Here is a 25,974-nt window from a genome sequence, read left to right on the forward strand (position 1 = left end):
GCCCTGCAGACGTACACATTTTTCACAACGCTGACGCCATGATTCCATGGCAACGGCGAAGGCTTCTTTAGGAGTCTGTTTTGACCACTGGAAAATCGCTGAGGCAATAGCAGCACGGCTGGTGAATGCGCGGCCACGGAGAGTGTCTTTCATTGTTGGAAAAAGCCAAAAGTCACTAGGAGCTAGGTCAGGTGAGTAGGGAGCATGAGGAATCACTTCAAAGTTGTTATCACGAAGAAACTGTTGCGTAACGTTAGCTCGATGTGCGGGTGCGTTGCTTGGTGAAACAGCACACGCGCAGCCCTTCCCGGACGTTTTTGTTGCAGTGCAGGAAGGAATTTGTTCTTCAAAACATTTTCGTAGGATGCACCTGTTACCGTAGTGCCCTTTGGAACGCAATGGGTAAGGATTACGCCCTCGCTGTCCCAGAACATGGACACCATCATTTTTTCAGCACTGGCGGTTAACCGAAATTTTTTTGGTGGCGGTGAATCTGTGTGCTTCCATTGAGCTGACTGGCGCTTTGTTTCTGGACTGAAAAATGGCATCCACATCTCATCCATTGTCACAACCGACGAAAAGAAAGTCCCATTCATGCTGTCGTTGCGCATCAACACTGCTTGGCAACATGCCACACGGGCAGCCATGTGGTCGTCCGTCAGCATTCATGGCACCCACTTGGATGACACTTTTCGCATTTTCAGGTCGTCATGCAGGATTGTGTGCACAGAACCCACAGAAATGTCAACTCTGGAGGCGATCTGTTCAACAGTCATTCGGCGATCCCCAAAAACAATTCTCTCCGCTTTCTCGATCATGTCGTAAGACCGGCTTGTGCGAGCCCAAGGTTGTTTCGGTTTGTTGTCACACGATGTTCTGCCTTCATTAAACTGTCGCACCGACGAACGCACTTCCGACACATCCATAACTCCATCACCACATGTCTCCTTCAACTGTCGATGGATTTCAATTGGTTTCACACCACGCAAATTCAGAAAATGAATGATTGCACGCTGTTCAAGTAAGGAAAACGTCGCCATTTTAAGTATTTAAAACAGTTCTCATTCTCGCCGCTGGCGGTAAAATTCCATCTGCCGTACGGTGCTGCCATCTCTGGGACGTAATGGCAATGAATGCGGCCTCATTTTAAAACAATGCACATGTTTCTATCTCTTTCCAGTCCGGAGAAAAAAAATCGGAGGCCTTAGAACTTGAATGCACCTCGTAGATGTACCCACCCGTGCATCTCTTCGTCCGAAGAAAATCGACTGCCAGGAATGTCTCTCTTCAGCACTCCAAAAATATGGAAATCGTATGCGGAGAGATGAGAACTGTACGGTGGCTGTGTAAGGGCTTCCTAGAGAAACGTCTGCAATGTTGTCGAAACAATTTTGGCAACACGTGGGCCTGCCCATGAAGGCATTGACCGTGTTGCCTCACAGTGGGATAAATGAATTAACAGTTATGGCAATTACGTTTGAAATAACAAACACGTTACTTCTTTTTTTTTTATATCTGTCTCATTTTCATTTGACTGCCCTTGTACATCCAACAGGACATAGCTATAAATCACAATTTTTTTCAAATATTCCTTTCGGCATCTTTTATAACACACTGACGACACCTCTCGTGTATATTTAAAGAACGTCATGATGGTGAAGCGACCATCTTCAAGTCGCGGATGAGCATAACGCGTCATATCCAAAATTATTATCAGTTTCAGCATAATGATTATGTATTTGACGCAAAAGAACCTTCCATGAACATGATGAGTTGTTCATCCGTGACTTGAAGGTAGTTGCTTCACCTAATTTGTTTTTGAATAAATCCGCATTAAAGCAGCTTTTACGCCAACGGCCTTAACTCGTTGAATGCACGGGTTCTCATCACGTCACCGAAGTTGAGCCATGTTGGGTATGGTCAGTTCAAAAATGTTCAAATGTGTGTGAAATCTTATGGGACTTAACTGTTAAGGCCATCAGTCCCTAAGCTTACACACTACTTAACCTAAAGTACCCTAAGGACAAACATACACACCCATGCCCGAGGGAGGACTCGAACCTCCGCCGGGATCAGCCGCACAGTCCATGACTGCAAAAGAAAAATGGTTCAAATGGCTCTGTGCACTATGGGACTTAACATCTGAGGTCATCAGTCCCCTAGAACTTAGAGCTACTTAAACCTAACTAACCTAAGGACATCACACACATCCATGCCAGAAGCAGGATTCGAACCTGTCACCGTAGCGGTCGCACGGTTCCGGACTGAAGCGCCTATAACCGCTCGGCCACATCGGTCGGCCCATGACTGCAGCGCCTTAGAGCTTGGTCAGTACTTCGGTGGGTAACCGCTTGTGTACACGACGTGTTGTTGCCTGTTTTCCCTTCGAAAGTTTATAAAGCTTTCTGTGAATAGAGTATAAACAGCGATAGTAAATAATGTTAAAATTCAGTAAAACAGTCTGTACACATCCTCGTACCGTAGTTATACCCATGGATTGTGACTCGCCGTCGAGGACAACATAAGGGGTTCTTTCAACCAAATATTTTATGATTTTAATATAAAATGGTTTGACAAACTGTTTTCTGTAATAGTTATTCATTCTCTTACTGACGCTTATTTTACATATACCATACGTGCTTCTTTTATATACGCGATTTCTGTCGGTAGTTAACGTGGTGACAAATTTATATTTTTTGGAGTGTCTTACTTTCACGTTCTTTCACACAGAATTTATTTATATTACCAATGTATTATTATACTGTACGAAATATTTCGTCAGTGCTAAATAGTACGCAGAGATTTTGGAGCCAGAATTTGTCCAAGTTTATAACCAGGTTCTTTGACACTGGTGTACAGTTCATGCGAGTGATCACTCTAGCGGTTTATTCTGACCACTGGAGACCGAATTGTGGCAGTCGGTTTCTTCGCTACTATCGTGTATCAAAGCTGAAACCCGACGTTCGACATCAGACAGTGGCCTCTTCTCTGCCATGGTGCCTGTGGTGGGCCTCGCTGGAGAATAATATCGATACCGGCAAGCCATTGATATGATAACCAAATACAGCCATCTGTGCTACGATTAATTTCCACGACTTCATACAATGCCCATAGAGGGCGGTCTACACACAAAAACGATCAAATAATGTCTGTTACTTCCCTTCTTTAAATTAATTACGATAGGATTTGTCTTTAACATTTGTGTGTTTAATTTTTGTATATATTTCTATATCCATTCCTCTTGTAAATTCGAATACACCATTCAAAGCAGGTACCTCACGCACGGGGTGACAATTATTGAACTATATGAAATAAAATCGTCGTAACTTCTAAACGGTTTGCCTTCGGATGTTCAAACTGCACGGTTGGCTGCGGGGCATGATGGGAATTAGTATGCGCTGAATAGTTTGGTTTAGCGACGAAGCCCACTTTCATTCGGATGGGTTCGTCAATAAGCAAAATTGGTGCATTTGGGGGACAGAGAATCCACATTTCGCGATCGAGAAGTCTCTTCACCCTCAACTGGTGACTGTATGGTGTGCAATGTCCAATCACGGAATAATCGGTGAGATATTCCTTGATGGCACAGTGACTACCGAACGGTACATGAAGGTTTTGGAAGAGTATTTCATCCCCATTATCCAAAGTGACCCTGATTTCAACAAGATGTGGTTCATACAAGACGGAGCTCGACCCCACCGAAGCAGGAGAGTGTTTTATGTCCTGCAGGAGTGCTTTAGGGACGGCATTCTGGCTCTGGGGTAGCCACAGGCCACTGACATGGTCCTCGATTGGCCGCCATATTCTCCAGATCTGAACATATGCGACTCCTTTTTGTGGAGCTGTATTAAAGACAAAGTGTACAGCATTAATTCCAAAACTATTGCTGAAATGAAAACAGCCATTCAGGATATCATCGACAGCATCGATGTTCTGCGGGTCATGCAGAATTTCGCTATTCGTCTGCACCACATCATCGCCAATGATGGCAGGCATGTCGAACATGTCATAAACTAAATCCGAATATCTGTAGTGACGTTTACACGTTGTTACTAATTTCTGTTTTTTTTTTATATACTTCAGTAATTGTCACCCTGTAAGAGGCACATAATTGGTTGTCAATGATGTAATGATGTATACGATGGGCGGAGCTTGCACTAATACAGGGTGAGTCACTAACTGTTGCACTTAGAATAACTCTGAAAGTATGATAGCTGCTGAAAAGTTTCTGGGACAAATGTTGCACGGGATAACGATGGCATAATATGACGTTGGTTTTTTGTTGCTAGGTGGTGTCGCGTCAGAAATATGAAGGTCAACTTTGTTTTTTAAATGGGATGCTATAGTATGTACTTATTTTCTGACAGCGGCTATCGAGACGAATTCAATGATGTGTAACAGTACGGTCTTTGAAAGCCAACTAAGGTCAAAAAGGTGGCATGAACGTCCATTTAAGGAGGATGTTCGAAGTGCTGACCATTGGTATCAATGCAGTGCTGCAATCTTCTTATCACTTAGGCACTTATCGAAGCACATGCTCTGACAATTCTCTCTCGTATATCGTGCAAATAGTAAATATTCGCCGAATACGGCGTATCTATCTAACGTGCCATTGACATGTAAACACCATTCGACAGTTTCACAATACAACACTAATAGGAACGGTAAGACTAGTATCGTCAAATCAAGCGAATGTGATTGATGTATTCCTTCGAAGAATAAGTCGATATGCTTCTCATTTACGGAAAATGCCAACGAAATTCAGTGAGAGCTAGAGTGTTATACGGCAAAAGATATCCTCAACGTACTCACCCTCACGTCGTACATTTAAATATGTGTATGATAAATTGAGAACAACTGGATCTTTAACGCATCGGAAACATATCCGGCAAAGGAAAGTTACTAACGAGGAAACGGAAATTGGTACTCATGCCACTGTGGTTCGAGAACCTTGTATTAGTCGCGTCAAAGCGGAAGGGAATTTGGTATGAGCCACAGTAGTGTTGTTCGTCTTCTGCATAGCCATAAATATCATCCTTACCATATTATTCTCCACCAAGAATTAACTGTTACGCATTGTATGCGTCGCATTGAATTCCGCCGATGGGCTTAACTTCGGATTCAGAGGGATGACACATTTATTAGTTTGATTTTATTTACGAACCATGGAAATGTTAATTTGCATAACATGCATCATTGGGCAACTGAAAATGCATGTCGACTGCGACAAGTTGCACACCACAAACCGTGGTCGGTGAATGTATGGTGTGGGTTTCTGGAGGACAGAATTATGGGCCCCTATTTCATCGAAGGAAATCTTAATGGTCAGTAGGACATCACATTCCTACAAGAAATATTAGGTCTGTTATTGGAAGAAATAACTTTAGAAACAAGGAACAGAATGTAGTATCAACGCGAAGGGTGTCCGGTGCAGTTTTCGCTGATGGCTATAAATGAGTTGCAGAGACAATTCCGAAATCGTTGGATTCGACGCGGAGGAGATGTGTCGTGGCCGGCTCGTTCGCCTGACTTGACGCCTGTGGATTTTTGCTTTGTGTAAAAGACATTGTTTGTAAAGACGTTCCAACTACACCTGAAGATGTGCGAGAGAGAATTGTCAGAGCATGTGCTTCGATAAGTGCCGATGTGATAAGGAATACCACTCAATCCATGATAAAAAGACCGCAGCACTGCATTGGTACCAATGGTCATCACTTCGAACGCCTTCTGTGAATGGACGTTCATGCCACCTTCGTGACCTTCAAAGACCCTACTGTTACACATCATTGGATTTGGACGAGCGGTTCTAGGCGCTTCAGTCCGGAACCGCGCTGCTGTTACGGTCGCAGGTTCGAATCCTGCCTCGGGCATGGCTGTGTGTGATGTCCTTAGGTTAGTTAGGCTTAAGTAGTTCTAAGTCTAGGGGACTGATGACCTCAGATGTTAAGTCCCATAGGGCTTAGAGCCATTTGAACCATTTCATACGTCTCGATGGCTGCTATCAGAAAATAAGTACCAAACTATAGCATCCCATTTAAAAAAACAAAGTTGACTTTCATAGCTCTGAAGGGACCCCATTTAGCAACAAAAAACCAACGTCATATTATGGCCCCCGTTATCCCATTCAACTTTTGTCCCACACACGTTTCAGCTTCCGTCATACTTTCGGAGTTATTCTTGGTGGCAATAGTTAGTGACTCGTCCTGTATATCCTCTAGTGTTGCTGTGTTACTCAACAGTCCATACTGTTACGGATAAAGCTCCTTCCACAACCCACCAGCGGGCATCATGGGTAGAAAATCTTACTTTGTTATTATTTTAGCTTTTATTTCAGAGGTTTTTTAGTGATATTACCATATCTTTGTACAGAAATCCCTCTGAACATGTATTGCTATTGTACTGCAGTAATTACGGCCTGAAGATAATCTAAACTCTAGACCGACAACGGTTACCAACCAAAATAAACATCTGTTGCAATCGAGACTGTTTTACTGAATTTTAATCTTTGCCTTTACGTCAAAGTTGAGGAGAGGTGATTTCGTAAGGTCTTTGCAGAAATGTCTTGGATTGAAGTCCAAACCTCTCAGCAGCATCTCGTGAAGTGAGGGCATGTAACAATGTCGATGGTGATCCGTCCGTCGTCTGGGGACGGGGGCTATTCGAGAGGGACGGGGTATGTGGCGGCACTGGGTTTCACCCTTTCCCTTCTCTCATCATCATCATCCAGCACAAACATGACACCACACTACACACACCTACACTTGTGCTGTACACTTTACACACAACTCTCACAGTTCCCGAAGCAAAAGGCGTCATTGTGAGGAAGGACAGAAAAACCTCTCCAGGTAGACGACTGAACCTGCCTTTCGGAACGCTTTCGACACAAAATATTTTCTCATGTATAGAAGATGAAAAAACGATAACTGTTCACAACGTACCGCTGTGGTGAAGTCGAGACGAAAAAATTGACACAGGACACTTGCGGTTCATCAAATCGGAGCACAACATCAAATTGGTCTCGAAAGCCACTTAACCTGCACCGCATGCGCGCCGGCTAGATTTCAACTAAAATCGTCCTTGAATATTGAAAACCCTTTGTTGTTTCACTTACAAAATCTGATTTTGACGTTTGGGTAAATCTTACCTCAACATATAGCGAATCTTAACAGGGTAAGATCGACAGTTAAATGGTTTTGTTTGTTAGGTCTTCTTACTACGATATTGCTGCGCTCGTACGGGAGAAGTTTAGATCGAATGGTAAACGTAATTAGTTTTTGCATAACATTTACAAAAGTTGTTTTTCTTTCGTTACCGTCAGGGGAAAGTTTAAATGAATAATTTTAACGAAGTAGCCGACTACGCCGGTGTCGCAATAGAGCGAGAGGATATTGAAAATCTTGCGCGGTGCTCACGTACTGTAGCTTAGATGGCTTTTGTGGACGAATTTGAGATTATTCCCCAGCTTGCAACACCACAAATATCCTAAATCAAATTGTTTGTTTCGACTTCCCCTGCGCCACTGAGATACGCTGTAAACAATTATCGTTTATATCCTGTATCTCGAAGCAACTGACGCCATCTTGCTTTCCCGGGACTTTATTGTTATTACTTACAAGGGAACCTCCCCTTGCACCCCCTTTAGATTTAGTTATAAGTTGGCACAGTGGATAGGCCTTGAAAAACAGAGCACAGATCAATCGAGAAAACAGGAAGAAACTGAGTAATCCATGCGCAAGGTAGGCAACATCGGGGTTAGTGGGAGCTCAGCAGTGCCGTGGTCCCGTCGTTAGCGTGAGCAGCTGCGGAACGAGAGGTCCTTGGTTCAAGTCTTCCCTCGCGTGAAAAGTTTAATTTTTTATTTTCAGTTTATGTGACAAACTCTTGTGTTTTCGTCACTTTTTGGGAGTGATTATCACATCCACAAGAAAACCTAAATCGGGTAAGGTAGAAGAATCTTTTTACCCATTCGCCAAGTGTACAAGTTAGGTGGATAAACAACATATTCCTGTCATGTGACGCACATGCCGTCACCAGTGTCGTATAGAATATATCAGACGTGTTTTCCTGTGGAGGAATCGGTTGACCTATGACCTTGCGATCAAATGTTTTCGTTTCCCATTGGAGAGGCACGTCCTTTCGTCTACTAGTCGCACGGTTTTGCGGCGCGGTCGCAAAACACAGACGCTAAACTTATTACAGTGAAGAGAGCATCTTTGAACGAACGGACAGATCATAACTTTCCGAAAATATTGAAAGTAAACCTGTCCATTATAATTATCCGGGCTGTTATGCCGTGGTCGGTTGATGAATTTTGTCTCAATTCCCAACGTTTCGTCTCCGACTGCGGGAGACATCTTCAAGGGGGTCCGTAGGTCGATGGAAGGTCGAACACACCCACTGGCTCGCTACTGACTGCCGCTAAATTCCGTGTTCGTGCGCTCCCGCGCCGCGGTGTGACGTCACGTGTTTTGAAAACGTCAGTGCAATTGGCCGCTGTCCGTCGCCGTCGATCGCCGTTGCCATCACCCAGTAGTGGACGGGTGGTACACATCTTACCACCGGCATCCATATACCGTTTAATTTCACGCCCTCCTCCTTTGGGTTGAAATTATTTGGGTGTTTAGCGATTTCGATTGCCTCCCTGTAGAGCCTTTCGTAGTATCCGCTTGTGGCCGCTAGTACTTGCGTCTCCTCGAAACGAATATTGTGATTCCCTGGCTGGAAAGCATGCTCCGCAACAGCTGATCGTTCCGTTTCTCCTCTTCTACAATTTCCCTTGTTCTCTTCCAAACGTTTAGAAACATTTCTTTTAGTGGTACCCACATAAACATCACCACAGCTGCATGGGATCCTATACACTCCAGCTTTTTCCAAAGGTTTGCGAGCGTCCTTGGCAGGCTTAAGGTATTCCTGTATCTTCCTGGTGGGCTTGTAAATTACGGTAATATTCCGCTTCGTCAAGATCCTCCCTATTCTTTCCGTTACATTTTTAACAAACGGCAGGTAAACCTTAGATTTTGCAGTAGCCTGTACGTCAGTATGATTTCTGCGTGGCTGCCTCAACGCACGTTTTATTTCGGCGGACGAATAGCCGTTCTTCATTAGTGCATTGTGGAGATGTTCCATCTCAGCGTCGAGCAACTCAGGTTCACAAATATTTCTAGCTCTGTCCGCTAACGTCTTGATAACACCCCGCTTCTGTTGTGAGTGGTGGTTCGAATCCCGGCGCAAATAACGGTCCGTGTGCGTGGGTTTGCGGTATATTGAGTGGCCCAACCTACCATTTTCGTTTCTAAAAACAAGCACATCGAGGAAATGTAATTTGCCGTCTACCTCCTCCTCCATTGTAAACTGGTGGTCGTCAAACAACACTTCTGAAATATCGGCAGGAAAAATTCGATCCAGCTGTTCCAATACATCATTAAGTGGAATCATGGTAAACAGCGATACCACATCGAAGCTGACCAATATGTCCTCCGGCTGGACCACTATGCCATTCAATCTGCTGATGTAATGTGTCGAATTCTTTATATAAGAGTCTGAACGGCCCACATGTGGTTTCAACAGCGTAGTCAAAAACTTGGCTAACGAGTAGGTTGGCGAACCAATGGCACTTAGTATCGGTCTTAACGGCACATTTTCGTTATGAATTTTGGGCAATCCATAAAGCCTCGGTGGTAGCGCAACCGAATTGCAGAGACCTTTCTGTACACTCTCTTCAATGGAGGACTTTTTTATTAACCGCGACACAGTTCTGAGAACGTTGTTAGTGGGGTCCTTATTCAGCTTCCTATATGCCTGCGGATCCAGTAGATCAGTAATTTTTCTCTGATAGTCGGCCACATCCATAACCACCGTTGTGCTTCCTTTGTCAGCTGGGAGAACCAAAATACTATCGTCGTCATTCAGGATAATTATAATGGACACGATATTTCCGGCCGTGAAAGTCTACATTTTAGAAAGTAAACCTTTCACTCGAGGGAAGACTTGAACCAAGGACCTCACGTTCCACAGCTGCTCACGCTAACCACGGGACCACGACACTGCTGGGCTCACACTATCCTTGACGTTGCCTATCTTGCGCATGGTCTACTCAGTTTGTATATTTTGCTTATTTTTTTCATAGTTCCACACAACTTCTTCCTGTTTTCTCGATTGATCTGTGTTCAGTTTTTCCAGGCCTATCCACAGTGCCAACTTATAACAAAATCTGAGGGGGATGCGATGGGGAGGTTCCCTTGTTAGGTCTCTTGCTTTCCACTCGCTACGGACGTCTTATGTCGGAATGCACCACCTCCCCGAAGCTATGTGCAAAATTACGGCCAGAGTGGTAATAAATAAGGGAGAAAAAAAGGGGAGGAGGAGGAAGCAGGCGAGTTACGTACGCTGAGCGCGGCTGCGCAGTGTGAGCGTGAAGCGCGGCTGGCTCGGCGGCAGCGCCGGCGGCGGAGGCTGCGGAGTGGCGACGAGGCAGCCGCTGTTCTCCTCGCCCACGCCGGAGTCCGACTGGCTGGTCACCGCGCTGTGCACGCACGCCGGGAACGACAGCCGCATCTCCAGCTCCTCGGACTGGTGCAGGTTGGCCGCCACCGTCACTGACCATCCTGCGGCACAAACTCTGCCTGTAGCGGTCAGCTGCGATTTGGATGGGCTGCTTCATTAATACCAATAAGGTCTCAATGATTCAACAAACGTACGCAGAATATATAAAAAATGCACGAAAGCACTACAAAAGTCCATGTACGGGTAGAATCCTACAGTTTACCTTTTACCAAGCTTCAGTTGTTACGATGGACAGAGGGCGAGTGCTTCGCTCGTACAGTCCAACTCGAAAGCGCGTCGTAAATTCGCTTGAATGTAAAATGGATTTTTTTATAATAAAATCAATATTTATATATGTGTTTGGAGAGAGAGAGTGATTGATTTTTGATTGAGATTTTTACTTTAAGTCGTAACTGGTACCTGAATTTTGGTTGCTGTCTCCTTGAATCATCAGCTTCTGCACCAGTTGTTGACGTATTGCAATTTGGAGGAGGTTATTGTTCTTTAAGGTTTAAAATACGACTCTGTTAGTTACTTGGCCGTATTGCGGATAGCTCTGACCCCAAGTTTTCGTAGCTTTTCGTACCTAAGGGACCACTGTTGTAAGCAAGTAAGATCAAACAGCAATCTGCTTTTCGTGAGAAAAGGAGAATCCGTGGCACACAAACTTCCTTCAAACTACACATCCTGCTACATCAAAATTGGTCAGTGGAGTTCAGCACCATACTATTGTACAAGAACATAATCCAATTACTGTAATTAAGAAATTATGAGAGGTTGTTACTTATTGAATGAAAACTATAGAGAATGCATTTGTTTTCCTGTGTTTTAGTGAACTTTGTACACTTACAATTCTGTCGATTGATAGAATTCCATGCAATTTTTCTCCCATCGGAGAAGTATTGTAAACTGTGCTAAGCTACTGCAAATGCCGTATTGCGTGTCTCCGCTTTTGCTATGCCTCATCTCTTGTGGTTATTTGTAAATGCTAACTTACCCTAACAATGCTATTCACCGAGATCGCTTCTAAACTAAAACAACTTGGTCACTATCATGAAGACACAACGGAAGTCCCAACCGAACCCGGATCCGCCAGAACATTTTAGCGTAACAGATAAAACCAAATCGTAAATTTGTTTGCTTATGCTAGAAAAAAAAATGGCTCTAAGCACTACGGGACTTACCATCTGAGGTCATAAGTCCGCTAGACTTAGAACTGCTTAAACCTAACTAATCTAAGGACATCACACACATCATCCATGCCCGAGACAGGATTCGAAACTGCGACCGTAGCAGCAGCGCGGTTCCGGACTGAAGCGCCTAGAACCGCTCGGCCACAGCGGCCAAACTCAAATAAACGAAGCAACGGCGCTCTAACGATTGTTTTAGTGTGTGTGTGTGTGTATTGGAGAGTGGAGGGAGCAATCTTGTTCAGTGATTTCGTCTGAATCATGCATACATGTTAGGCAGTCAGTGCTGTGTTGTTCTACGTATACACTATCCAGTCAAATTAATGTGACCACCTGTCAAGCTGGCCGCTGTGGCCGAGCGGTTCTAGGCGCTTCAGTCCGCAACCGCGCTGCTGCTACGGTCGCAGGTTCGAATCCTGCCTCGGGCTTGGATGTGTGTGATGTCCTTAGGTTAGTCAGGTTTAAGTAGTTCGAAGTCTAGAGGACTGATGACCTCAGATGTTAAGTCCCATAGTGCTTAGAGCCTTTTGAACCATTTGAACCACCTGTCAAAAGATTGAATAATCAGCTTTTGCAGCGCGGACCACTACGAGACGTGCAGGAAGGGAGTCAGCGAGTTTCTGATAGGTGCAGACGGGGATGTGGAGCCATGCCGACTTCAGTGCCGTAGCCAGCTGCGCTAGTTTTCTCGGTTGAGGATCTATGGCACGAACAGCACGCTGACAGTTGTTCCAAAGATTCTCAATTGGGTTTTAGCTCACGCCACGTACACTGTGAGCTGTGTGACATGTTGTAGATGCCATCATGCAGAGAAACAAACTGTATGTAGGGGTGGACATACTCCCCAAGGATGGATGCGTACTTACTTTGATACACAGTGCCTTCCATAATGATGAGATCGCCCAGAGAATTCCACGGAAACATACCACAGACCATAACACTCCCTCCACTGGTCTGGACCCTTCTGGCGACAGTTGCAGGGTGTTTGCTTTCAGACGTTTCACACCGTACACGCCAAAGGCCATCTGTCCGATGGAGCATAAAATGTGATTCGGCTGAAAAGGCCACCTATTGCCATCCAATGGACGTCCAGTTGCGGTATGGGGGTGCAAATTCCAATCCTCGTCGCGGTTGAGCAGCAGTGATCGCACGAACCAAGAGGCAGCAGCGGAGTCCCATACACAACAGCGTTCGCTGAGCGGTCGTTGAAGAGACATTGTCGGCAGCCCCTTGGTTCATCTGGGTGGTCAGCTGCTCAACAGTTGCACGTCCATCTGCCGGTACACACTTCCGCAGCCGTCGTTCACCCCTGCATCTATGGCCCATGGGGCACAATATTCGCCTCGGCGCCGGTTTTGGATACAGCCATTTTGCGACGCACGGTATACTTTAACCACGGAGGCACGTAAACAGTTTACAAACTTAGCCGTTTCGGAAATGCTTCCACCCTTGACCCGAAAACTGATGACCATGCGGTTTTGGACGTCAGATAAATCGCTCTGTTTCCTCATTATGGCAACGAATGCACTTATTTTTGTATGAAATATAGGATGGGAAAAGAAAGGGAAAGGATGAGTGGGAAACTTGTGACTTCCAGCAGCACAGGGCACTGTCATAAAGCAATGCCGAAAGCTGAAAATTTGTGCCGGACCGGGACTCGAACCCGAATTTACCGCTCCTTAACCGTTTCGGCCATTCGGACACAGTACCTGACCGATTCAAATTTCCGACTATCACACGCTGCCGTGCAGAGTCCCTCGTCCATTAACCTTCTACTCGTAATTATTGATTCCCGTAAGAGTTCCGACAATACTAGTGCATCCGCACTGAAATAATGTCAGGAATCTGTCGCGCTCTCACATACAGGGCGAATCATAATTAATGGCGTAAACGCATACAGTTGAAAATACACGATACTAGAAGCAAAATGTCTCAGTAATCGTACGGTCGAAAATGCGTACGACTAGAGCTACGAACAATTTTTCATCTTCGATACTGTGAAACAAATCTCTTCTACTGCAAGCTCTTTGCTTACCATATTTTGGGAAGTGGCAGTATGGACCAAAACAAGAAAAAAATGTCCAGTGACATTTCATTTCGGAAATCGTTAAGGAAATCAATATTTCGAGATCTACAGTGTCGAGAGTGTGCCGAGAATAGCATATTTCAGGCATTATCTCTCACGACGGACAAAGCTGTAATCGACATCCTTCATTTAACTACCGAGAGCAGCGGCGTCTGTGTAGAGTTGTCAGTGCTAACAGACAAGCAACACTGCTTGAATTAACTGCAGAAATCAATGTGGAACGTACGACGAGCGTATCCGCTAAGACAGTGCGACGAAATTTGGCGTTAATGGGATACGGCAGCAGACGACCAATGCGAGTGCCTTTGCTGATAGCACGACACCGCGCGCAGCGCCTTTCCTACGCTCGTGGCCGTATCAGTTGTACCCCTGACGACTGGAAAACTGTAGCCTGGTCGGATGAGTCCCGATTTCAGCTGGTAAGAGCTGACGGTAGGGTTCGAGTGTGGCTCAGACGCCATGAAGCCATGGACCCAAGCTGTCAACAAAATACTGTACAAGCTGGTGGTGACTCCATAATGCCGGCCGGAGTGGTCGAGCGGTTCTAGGCGCTACAGTCTGGAACCGCGCGACCGCTACGGTCCGAGGTTCGATTCCTGCCTCGGGCATGGATGTGTGTGATGTCCTTAGGTTAGTTAGGTTTAAGTAGTTCTAAGTTCTAGGGGACTGATGACCATTGCAGTTAAGTGCCATAGTGCTCAGGGCCATTTGAACGATTTTTTTGACTCCATAATGGTGTGGACTGTGTTTATATGAAATGGACTTGGTCCTCCGCTCAAATTTAACTGATCATTTACTGGAAATGGTTATGTCCGGCTACTTGGGGACAATTTTCAGCCATGCACGGGTTTCATGTTCCTAACAACGATGGAATTTTTATTGATGACAATGCGCCACGTCACTGGGTGACAGTTTTTCACGATTGGTTTGAAGAACAGTGTTGCCAGTTTTGTGAGAATGATTTGCTATCCATATCACCCAAATAAACTCCATCAACCATTTATCAGACATATTCGAAAGGTCAGTTCGTGCACAAAATCCTGAACCGGCACCACTTTCGCTACCACAGAGGCAGTATGCCTCAATATTTCTACAGGGGAATCACAAAGACGTGTTGAGTCGATGTCATGTTGAATTGCTGCACTACTCTGGCCAAAAGGAGGTCCGTCACGATATTAGGATGTATCCCGTGACTTTTGCCACCGCAGTGTATTTATCCAAGTTCCGAGAGGACCCGAAACTATTTTGAATGCCAACGGTTTCACTTCCTGTGTTCGTGTTACCAGAGATACGGTTGCGTGTGATCGGACGTTTGGGTGGTTCGTTACAGCAGAAGAGGACAGCGGGAGGCGAGAACATGCCCAACCTGTGGCAGCTGCGCACGCCGGAGAGGCAGGAGAGGCGGGCCGCGGCAGCGGGGCGGGCTGCTGCCGGGGGCGGGGGCGGCGGCGGGCCGGCGGGGGCGGCGGGGGCGACGGCGGCGAGTCGCTGCTGTACGCTGGCGAAGACTCCACGGCCGGCGCGGCCGCGGGTGTGGGGGCGGGGGCGGGGGCGGTCAGCTGTCGCCCGCCTCCTGCAACACGCAAACGTAACCATCAACATACTGACCAACAATATCCAACCTATAGTACACCCACACCTTCACAGTTACATTTTAAACTAAAAAATTTTATTATCTATTTAAAAACTAACAGAAGAACTTAATCCTAAAATAATAAAAATTAAATTCCTTCTATTGAAAAGTAAGTAATGAAGGAGGAGTAAATATTACATACAGAAACGTATTTAAACATACTGTATAATCAGGCTTAGCTTAGCCGCTAACGTTTCGTGCAGGGTCTTTACTAGATCCAGAAAGACCTAGATAACGGCCTAGGAAGGTGGATAGATGAAATTAGAAAACATGCGATAACATCGTGGATGCCTATAGTCGAAGACCTTAAAGTATGGAAAACTCTAGAGATTCCCTTTGTCTGCAAATGGGTATCAAATGGCAGATAACCATGATGGCACTGATGTACCATAAATAAGATCGTATTACGGCAGGGGCTAGCCAAACTTGTGTTCTGCGTAAACCTCGCACCTCAGCTGACAGGGAATTTCGCTGTGTTTCCAATGAAACAATACGTAATAGCATTCCTGAAAAGCTTAGCATGACGCCGCGTGGCCCTTGAGTTTTTGTTATTGTCTTTCTTCTTGCGCCCTGTTCGGTTACAATGAAAATCGAAAAAGATATACGCCTGATCAACGTAGACAGACACAAATATTTAGCATGAAGACATCGAATTTGACCGTTCCAGCAGGATTAATTTAGGAGTTCTCTCTTAAGAAATAACCAGATTCATCACTGGTGAACTCATTAATGGGATGACTTAGTGAACACAAACACTAGAAGACAAAATTTCAATTTTGGGATCGAGTGAGGTAGCATGGTAAGCCACTCTGCTCGCATTCGGCACAGCAGTGGCTCGAATCCATGTCTGGCCATCCACATTTAAGTTTTCCGTGACTGTCCTAAAGGGCCTAAGACGAATACCGCGATGGTTCCATTGAAATGGCCGGCCAATTTTCTTCGTCAATCGGAGCTTGGGCTCCGTCTCTGATGACCTTGTCTACGTCGGAGCTTTAAACCCTTATCTTTCTTCCCTTTCTCCAGTTTAGACTCAATGAACAGTTGTGTGTCACGCATGAGATAAGCACTATCAAAGTACAGAACAAACATAAATAATAAATAGAACTGAAACTGTAACGAAGAGTGCATAGGAAAACAGTACTCTGCTTAATAACAGTAAACAGGTAACTTCAATTGCTCCATCAAATAGAATCCCTGCGGGGTGCATCATTAATCCACAAGCCCTTAATACTCGAAAAGGATCTAAATAACAAAAGAGACATCAGCTGACTAAGAGTGACTTCGCGAATTACGAGTGGTGTTAGTGCTGTAGGCGGCAGATTACCTGGACACCACACCTCGTGCAGTTAGTGGCATATATTCTTCTGGGGGTACATATTTTGGTTCGCGTAATTATTCAAATACACTCTAAGACAGAAAAAAGACACATCACGAAGGAATTATCCAAATGGAATAGAAATTAGTAGATGTGATGTACGTGTACAAACAAACAAACAATTACAATTTCTGGTGAGATTTGAGGATTTATGCAAGAGTAAGAGCTTATTATGAAGCACGTCAGTAACACGTTGGTCCACCTCTGGCCACTACGCAAACAGTTATTCGAATTGGCATTGATTTACAGAGTTGTTGGATGTATTCCTGAGGCATATCGTCCCAAATTCTGTCCAATTGGCTAGTTAGATGGTGAAAATGCCGAGCTGGTTCGGGGGTCGTGCCCATAATGCTCCAAACGTTCTCAACTGGGGACAGACTCAGCGACCTTGCTGACCAAGGTAGGGTTTGGCAAGCACGACAACAATCCGTAGAAACTCTCACCGTGTGTGGGCGGACATTATCTTGCTGAAATGTAAGGCTAAGATGGCTTACCATGAGAGGCAATAAAACGGGGCGTAGAATATCGTCGATGTGCCGCTGTGCTGGAAGGGTGCCGCTGATGACGACGAAAGGAGTCCTGTTCCGAAAAGAATTGACATCCCGGACCATCACTCGTGGTTGTCGGCCCTTATGGCGTGCGACAGTCAGATTGGTACCCTACCGCTGTCCGGGGTGCCTCCAGACACGTTTTCGCAGGGATCGGAGTTCAGTTCGAAGCCGAGCTCATTGCTGAAGACCATTCTACTGCGATCAATCAGGTTCTAAGTTTTTTTCCTATGTCATAACAGAAATCTCTGTGTCGAGAGTTAATCATTTCAGTTCTTAACGGGAACACATATTACATGTACCATAACAAATCCAGAAATTAACAGGGCATCAGCAAGCTCAGTTCAACGTTATTTGTTTACTGTTCTATACTACATTATACAGTCACAATGCAGCTGCAGCTGTTCTCGGGTATGGGATGAGTTAGTTCCTGCTCATAAGCAGTTAGAAATCATCCTGACTGTTGTCACTGCAAATGAGAGTGTTGGGTGGGCTACAGAGAGACATGTACCAAGGATACCACAGGTATGACAGACACTATCCTCTCCTGTGGTAAACGTTTCCTCTACAGGAATTACAGAATATATGAACATTCGTCCACTAATCTGTGAGTGACGTCATAGGTGCTATCGTGCAAACAAATTGAAACTGAGCAAGTGAGCTGTTGGGAAACCTGCGATGTCCAATGTCAAGGGGAGCCAAACGCAGAAGAGTAGGGGTGTATTTCTTGTCAGCAGTTCAAATGTACGGTGAATAATTTTCCTCCTTAGGAAAACGGCAGCAAGTGATTGGAAGAATCCCCTTGTGCACTGCCTAGAGAGTACATTCAACATGTTGAAGAGATTGTTCCAGCAGCCATTGAGGGAAAAGGGGGAAACCAGTTGCGGATTGTGATACACCTTGGATCAAACGATGCCTGTTGTTTGAGCTACAAAATCATACATGGATCACTCCAACAAATGGCAGAGAAGTTTGAGAAGACCAGCCTTGATCACAGACTTTCATCCAAGCTCACTATCTGCAGCAGAGTCCCCAGAACTGATCCTGGTCGGCTGGTTCTGAGTCAGTTGGATTGCTTAAACTAGAGAGTTCGGAGGTTCTGTGACAAGCTAGGCTGTGGCTTCCTAGATTTGCTTCATATGGTTGAGAGCTGTCGGGTCTACTTAAATGGATTAGGAGTGAGGTACAGATCCGAGGTACGGAATGAGGAGGGTCGAGGGGGTCATGATCCTCCCCACCAAACAATAGCTTGCCAGAGTAGCCATATTTTTAGATATACCAATTTCTAAAATTTCAACCAGCTTCTAGAAAATAATGAAGCAACATAAAATCCGTGACTCTCGAAAATGACAAGGAAGATTACAAGCACGATGCTGAATAAGTCAAGACAGAAAGGTAGAGACCCTCCACTAACAAAAAATAACACAGTCTGAGCTTCCAGATTGTATGTGGAAGATACAGCATTCCTCATAACCTCATAAGTCGCATAGTCTTCGTCTGCAGACCTGTGTTCTCAGTCTTAGTGCTAAGTAAAATGCTGATAATATTGAGCGCACATTTCGATTTTACGTCGTGTATATTAAGACGTTGCAAAAGTTATGAGTTTTTTGCTATTGAAGTTCTTAAATCAATCGTGTGACACACGTAAACTTCAATTTTTTAAAGAATGTTATTCAAATTATTATATTTAAATATTTTATATTGTTATACTATTAAAATCATAAGCATCTGTGGAATATTAAACGTTAAGGAGTCGACAAATTATATCGGCTTAGTGTTTGTGTGTGAAAGGGGGAGAGGGAGGCTTGTCAGGGCCAGTAACAAACTATGACCCCTCACTTCTATGTATGGCGTCTGTCTGCCTTTCCGCTGTTGTAGTCGACTAAGTCACTTTCCGGCTGCAGGGAGAAAGGGTTCTTTTGGGCCTGAAAATGGACTGGGCGTTTCCTAATCCTCCTAAATGGGTGGCGGTCGGAGCTGACTAGGACTAAATTAGCTAGCCGGAGGAAGTGTTGGATGAAAGTGACGGATTTGGCTATGGTGCATTCATGTCAACAAATTCCATTTATTTCCATGCCAGTTCGAGAGTAATGATTTCGTGTAATTCTTTCCCCATTAACTTGAAACTGTATTCCTGTTTTGCTGTTCTGGTTAATATCAGTGAGATCTGCTAATGGCCTGCTGGAGGCAGCATATGAAATGTTAGTGGTATATCCCAGTCTACTGGTCGGACTTGGGATTCTCTCTGAAAGTAGTTGGACTGATACAGCGCTTGATAATGGTATTGGAATAGTGAGGAGCTTAACCTTGTCTCACGTGTTAAAGCGAGGCTGGCGGCCACTATTTGGAGTGACTTATAGTGCAGCAGAGCAGTTTAGATATCGCAATAGATGACAGAGGGATAGAAAAACAATTAAAATCGCTCAAAAGAGGAAAGGCCGCTGGACCTGATGGGACACCAGTTCGATTTTACACAGAGTACGCGAAGGAACTTGCCCCCCTTCTTGCAGCGGTGTACCGTAGGTCTGTAGAAGAGCGTCGCGTTCCAAAGGATTGGAAAAGGGTACAGGTCATCCCCGTTTTCAAGAAGGGACGTCGAACAGATGTGCAGAACTATAGACCTAGATCTCTAACGTCGATCAGTTGTAGAATTTTGGAGCACGTATTGTGTTCGAGTATAATGACTTTTCTGGAGACTAGATATCTACTCTGTAGGAATCAGCATGGGTTTCGAAAAAGACGATCGTGTGAAACCCAGCTCGCGCTATTCGTCCACGAGACTCAGAGGGCCATAGACACGGGTTCACAGGTAGATGCCGTGTTTCTTGACTTCCGCAAGGCGTTCGATACAGTTCCCCACAGTCGTTTAATGAACAAAGGAACAGCATATGGACTATCAGACCAATTGTGTGATTAGTTCGAAGAGTTCCTAGATAACAGGACGCAGCATGTCATTCTTAATGGAGAGAAGTCTTCCGAAGTAAGAGTGATTTCGGGTGTGCCGCAGGGTGTGTCGTAGGACCGTTGCTATTCACAATATACATAAATGACCTTGTGGATAACATCGGAAGTTCACTGAGGCTTTTTGCGGATGATGCTGTAGTATATCGATAGGTTGTAACAATGGAAAATTGTACTGAAATGCAGAAGGATCTGCAACGAATTGACGCATGGTGCAGGGAATGGCAATTGAATCTCAATGTAGACAAGTGTAATGTACTGCGAATACATAGAAATAAAGATCCTTTATCATTTAGCTACGATATATCAGGTCGACAACTGGAAACAGTTAATTCCATAAATTATCTGGAAGTAGGCATTAGGAGTGATTTAAAATGGAATGATCATATAAAGTTGATCGTCGGTGAAGCAGATGCCAGACTGAGATTCATTGGAAGAATCCTAAGGAAACGCAATCCGAAAACAAAGGAAGTAGGTTACAGTACACTTGTTCGCCCACTGCTTGAATATTGTTCACCAGTTTGGGATCCGTGCCAGATAGTGCTGATAGAAATGATAGAGAAGATCCAACGGAGAGCAGCGCGCTTCGTTACAGGATCATTTAGTAATCGCGAAAGCGTTACGGAGATGACAGATAAACTCCAGTGGAAGACTCTGCAGGAGAGACGCTCAGTAGCTGGTACGGGCTTTTGTTGAAGTTTCGGGAACATACCTTCACCGTGGAGTCAAGCAGTATATTGCTCCCTCCTACGTATATCTCGCGAAGAGACCATGAGGATAAAATCAGAGAGATTAGAGCCCACACAGAGGTATACCGACAATCTTTCTTTCCACGAACAATACGAGACTGGAATAGAAGGGAGAACCGATAGAGGTACTGGAAGTACCCTCCGCCACACACCGTCAGGTGGCGTGCGGAGTATATATGTAGATGTAGATGTAGAATTAATCTGGATCCGCCAATAAACGTTGCCAATTAAGTCTTCGGTGCAGTGAGTCGCGTAATTTGTTTCGCGCTCTGCATATCACCTAAATGACGTCGATTCTTCCCGCGTCCACGTGTCTGACTTCGCGCGACGCCACGTAAACCCTGAGGCACGGACGAAAGGAACTTTTCAGTACTAGCGTAAGATCCGCAGAAAAGTCCGCCACAGGCGAGAGTATTAATACCCTAGGTATCGACTGCAGACCTATTCGCAAGAAGGTGTCGGAACTTGGAATGTCCCAGGAAATCAATGCAGCTCACACAGTACTACGTATAGAAATATGGTTAATACCCGAAATCGAGACCAGTGAGGTTTTTGGGGGAAATTTAGATTCATATCAATAGTATAGGCTAATGGGAAATGTAGGTGCTGTATTTATCACAGCAGACAAAAAACTGAAACCCCCTGAGATATAAATTTAAGTTGCCTGCAAGCTTGTTTGGGTAACACTCAGTACCAAGTGTGGACATAAAATTATAATTGAATCTTTTTGTCGACCACCTCAATTATCTTCAGATGTAATCAAAAGCTTTAGAGAAAACCTAAGTTAGCTAGTACGTATGTTCCCCAATCACATTCTAGTCATCGGAGGAGACTTTAATCATCCAACAATCAACTGGAATAATTACAATTGTACAAGCGGTGGGCGTGACAAGATATACTGAACAACAATAATAAATGCCTTCTCTGAAAAATACTTGAAATAGGTAGTTCGAAAGCCCACTCATGATGAAAATATATTGATTCTAATGACAACAAATGAACCTGACCCCTTTGAAACTGTCCAAACTGAAACTGATATTAGCGTCCATGAGGTAGTTGTAGCAACTATGATTACTAACGTACGAATGGCAACTAAATCTGGTAGAAAAGCTTACATGTTTAGAAAACTAGATAAAGAGACAGTGGTGTCATATCTCAATGAGAAAGTTGAAACAGTTAGCTCCGAACAGGTGCATGTATGAGAATTGTGGCTTAGGTTTTAAAAAATAATTGGCCATGGACTGGATAGATATTGTGCACCTGTGTATCTTGCCCTGGAACTTTAGTATCAGATATACTTGGTGGTTCTCATACAACTTATAGGTAGGTAATATACAACATTATGTTTATACTTTTTCAGAAGCTTAACTGAAAAGTAGCGAATTACTTACGTTCATCTAGTGGCGTGTCTTCCAATCGATTCTCTTTCAGAAGGTAGAAATTGATCCATCCCTTGGAAATGGAAAGCAGATCGTTCTCGTTGGAAAGAGCCTCTTTCCCCTTGTAAGATTCTATGTTGTCCAGCTCCTTCTTGGTGAGTTTGTTGCAGAGTGACGATTGCCTCGACCTGTCTGCCACGCTGCGCACCGTATCTTCGTTCGACGAGTCGAGAGAAGCGCTTCTCTCTTCAGGAATTACCTCGAACCTGTGGCAGTACGTGCCGGACAGCAAATTGTTGGAGCACGGCGAAGGAGCTGGTGGGAGTAGCCTCGAAAGCTTTCTAACGGGCAACCGGGACGGTTTGCGAGAATTTGGTCGCACGATCGCCTCACTGTCGGGCACTTTCTTTCCGTACATTGTGCTCGTCCATTTCTTAACGGGAACAGCTGATTTTAACAAAGGTTTCGTGGGAATTACTGATTTTAACAAGGGCTTGGGGCAATTTGTTCGATCACGTGTGTCTTCAGCCGGGGCTAAATTCCGAAATTTGTCTGTTCCGTTCACAGAATTCGTTTCTGGCTTGCCATGGGTAGTAACGACTGCTGACTCCGAAGGCACTTCAATTTTCTCGTCTTTTTCATTGTAACTGTTATCTGGAATAAGTAAAGGCACATTCTCTTCCTCGGTGACATTTGGCTCAAGTGGCTCAAGTGGCTCAAGAGTATCTAATATTGGCGTTTCATTTTTTGTAGGCGGAACCACAGCTGGTTTATCTCTTCCATCTGCGGATATGGGCTTCGCGGTTTCATTATTGGCCTTTTTTATTTTCTGTATACTATCAGAAGTACGTCTAGAGGTCCTTAGTTTAGGTCTCGGTGATGCCGACATGTTATTGATGCACGAGTGTCTACGAATTACTTTGGCACTATCTCTCTGGGAAGTCTTTGTGTCTAAGCGATGTCTAGGTGGAGGTAGAAACGTTGTGGCACAATTGTGGCGTTTCTCTTGAGTCTGTATTTCTGAAGAGACACCCATTTTTTTGGGGCTATCTTTGTCCGTCGTGGGTTGCCGGTCCTGAGGAAGTGGTGCAATACAAGTACTTTTCCAGTTGGCTTCGGTGTGGTTACTTTCTGCCTTCTTGGCAGATTCGTTGTACACTAGTGGACTGAGTCTTCTGCAGGCACGCCTGGGCTGGTTGATATCTGGAAGACTGAGCGTCGGTTTTTTGTGCAAGTGCGCACTCGCGTTGAGTTTTGACGCCGGCCTCGCGTCCCGCTTCTCGGTAACTGGGGCGGAGAGCTTGTGCTGCTCTCTACAGCGACGCTGCCTCTCGATGAGCTGTCGGCGGCGCTCGGAGAGCTTCCGGTGTAGGCTGCGAGGCAGGCTGAGAGCCAGCGCCCTCTCCGTGGCGGGCCGCGGGCCGGACCCCCCAACTGGCACGAAGAACGCTTTCAGCTGCGTGTCTTCGAGGCTGTCCACCAGGCTCAGCCCGCTTTCCGAGTCCTCCTCGTCACTGCTGCTGCTACACTCCGCAGAGGATACATTAACCAACATGGAGACGGAGCGTGGCAAGGCGGAGTAGCGTGCAACGCAAACTTGCGCCCTCTCTCCCTCGCAGTAGCTACTACCCGCAATCACATCGCATCCCCCACCCACCTCCGGCAACACGTTGGCACTGATGGCCTTGTCCGCTCTCGAAACACATCCCGACCCACCGGTAAAACTGTTGAACGGTGAACACGGATCCACTGAGTCTCTGCCGCTCACTTGGGCACACACCCTCGAGTCTCGTTTTGAGCACGTGTCGCGTGCTCTCTGAACGTCCGCGATCGTCTTTACACTGGCGCTGCTGCTCGAGGAGGGCGTAGCTGGGCGATCTAGGAACTGTAGATAGCCGCCGTTGCTGCTGGACGACTTGCTCCTGGGATTGGACGTCGAGCAGCCACTGGTGGGGGTCAAGGGCTCCATGCCTTTATCTGCGCGCTCGAGAAAGCGGACACACTCTGCCAGAAAGGTGTCCCCGTTGTGCGACACAGGCAGTGCTGCAGTTGCTGAGGATGGTGTTACGTCGCTCTCGGCGCAACAGTTCCGGGGCTCGTCTTCGGCATTAACATTTATCGCAGTACGAAAACTGCTGCTCACTGTTGTCGACGGCTCACCACTCTGGCAGCCCACCGAAGCTCGGCTGCTGGGACACGATATGCTGACGGGCGATGCTCCCGGGCAGCACGGCTTGCAGTTGATGACAGTTGGCAGCTCGGGAACTCTACTGTTGGCCTCAGGTCCCGAACTGGACGTACGGCCAGCGCTGTCCAGGATCTCGAGGTTGCCTTCGGAATGAGGGCTATTGTTGTACGGCAAGGTGGTACTCCGACTGCTGCCTGAGCGGCCGGTACTCCACTCGCTTCCTGTACAAAGTTGACACGTGTTGTACTTCCCTAATACATACAAATACGTTAAAAATAAACGAGTAATATATGTCTTACGTTGGTGCATAAGTTCGTACCGTTTTTCTATAAGTTTCATAAACACAACAGATACACATAACAGTGACTTTAGTCATAAATAATATATTCTTCTTCACTATTTAAAACAGTCTGCCAACGCTGGGGTGACTTTTCGATACCGTGACCGTAGAAATCACGTGATTTTGAGGCGAAGAACTCGTCGAGCCTTGTTATGAGCGCAATTTCATCCGGAAAGGAAGTTCCTTGAAGGTTGTTCGATAGGGAGCGGAAAAGGTGAAAATTCTTGAATTGCGTCTGCAACACGTTTCAGTTGTTGAGAATAAATGTCAGCGGTAATGGGTACACCTCGAGGAAGCAATTCGTAATACACCACATCGTTGCTATTCCACCAGCTACATAACATTATCTTTTGTGGATGTGCGCAGAGTTTCTGCTTCGTTTGGGCTCAGTCATTCCGTTCTTTTCCTTCCTTTAGCGTAAAGACACCATTTCGCGTCACCAGTAACTATACAGGACGAGAATGGTCGGTGTCGTTCACGACCTAGTTGATGACGAGCACGCAGAGATACATATATCACCACTCGCTGAGTTTTGTGATTTTGCCTTAGAGCTTGCGGTATCTATACACGCGATTTTTGAACCTGCACGAAAATTTCGCATGATGGTGGAATGATCGCAGTTCACATTTGCCATTTCTCGGGTACACTGACGTGAGTCATTGTGGATTAATGCGTTTAAGTGATCATCAAACCCCGAAAGTCTTCCTGAACATGGAGAGTCACTATAGTCTGTCGATAAACAGAAGAGCGAGCGAGCGAGTCCCCACTCTGCCAACACAGCTACGCCACAAGGCGCTTCTACAGGCTGTTTCACAACGTAGTACCGGCCCTGCCGCGTCGCGCGCTTCAAATCTGTGGCGAAGCCGTGTACAGATACGTCTCAGCTGCGTTTATTTTTAGACAAATGCATTAAGACCATGGAATACAAAAAGCGATAGCTTCTTCCGAAACACAACATTATAAAGTAAATAATATTAACATAA

General features: G+C 45.4%; 1 protein-coding gene across 1 annotated transcript in view; it reads right to left on the reverse strand.

The window, feature by feature from the left end:
* The window catches only part of LOC126183599 (uncharacterized), a 77,466-nt gene extending 62,202 nt beyond the window's left edge, over nucleotides 1-15,264 (reverse strand). Inside the window, exons 1-2 of the mRNA XM_049925705.1 lie at nucleotides 15,185-15,264; nucleotides 10,386-10,604 (exon numbers count right to left, since the gene is read on the reverse strand). Of these exons, the coding sequence (XP_049781662.1) occupies nucleotides 10,386-10,554 (169 nt within the window). The 5' untranslated portion in view covers nucleotides 10,555-10,604; nucleotides 15,185-15,264. The remainder of the gene's footprint in view (nucleotides 1-10,385; nucleotides 10,605-15,184) is intronic.
* Between the last annotated feature and the right edge of the window lie 10,710 nt (nucleotides 15,265-25,974).

This window comes from Schistocerca cancellata, chromosome 4 (genome assembly GCF_023864275.1).
Source record: "Schistocerca cancellata isolate TAMUIC-IGC-003103 chromosome 4, iqSchCanc2.1, whole genome shotgun sequence".
NCBI classification, from domain to species: Eukaryota; Metazoa; Arthropoda; class Insecta; order Orthoptera; family Acrididae; genus Schistocerca; species Schistocerca cancellata.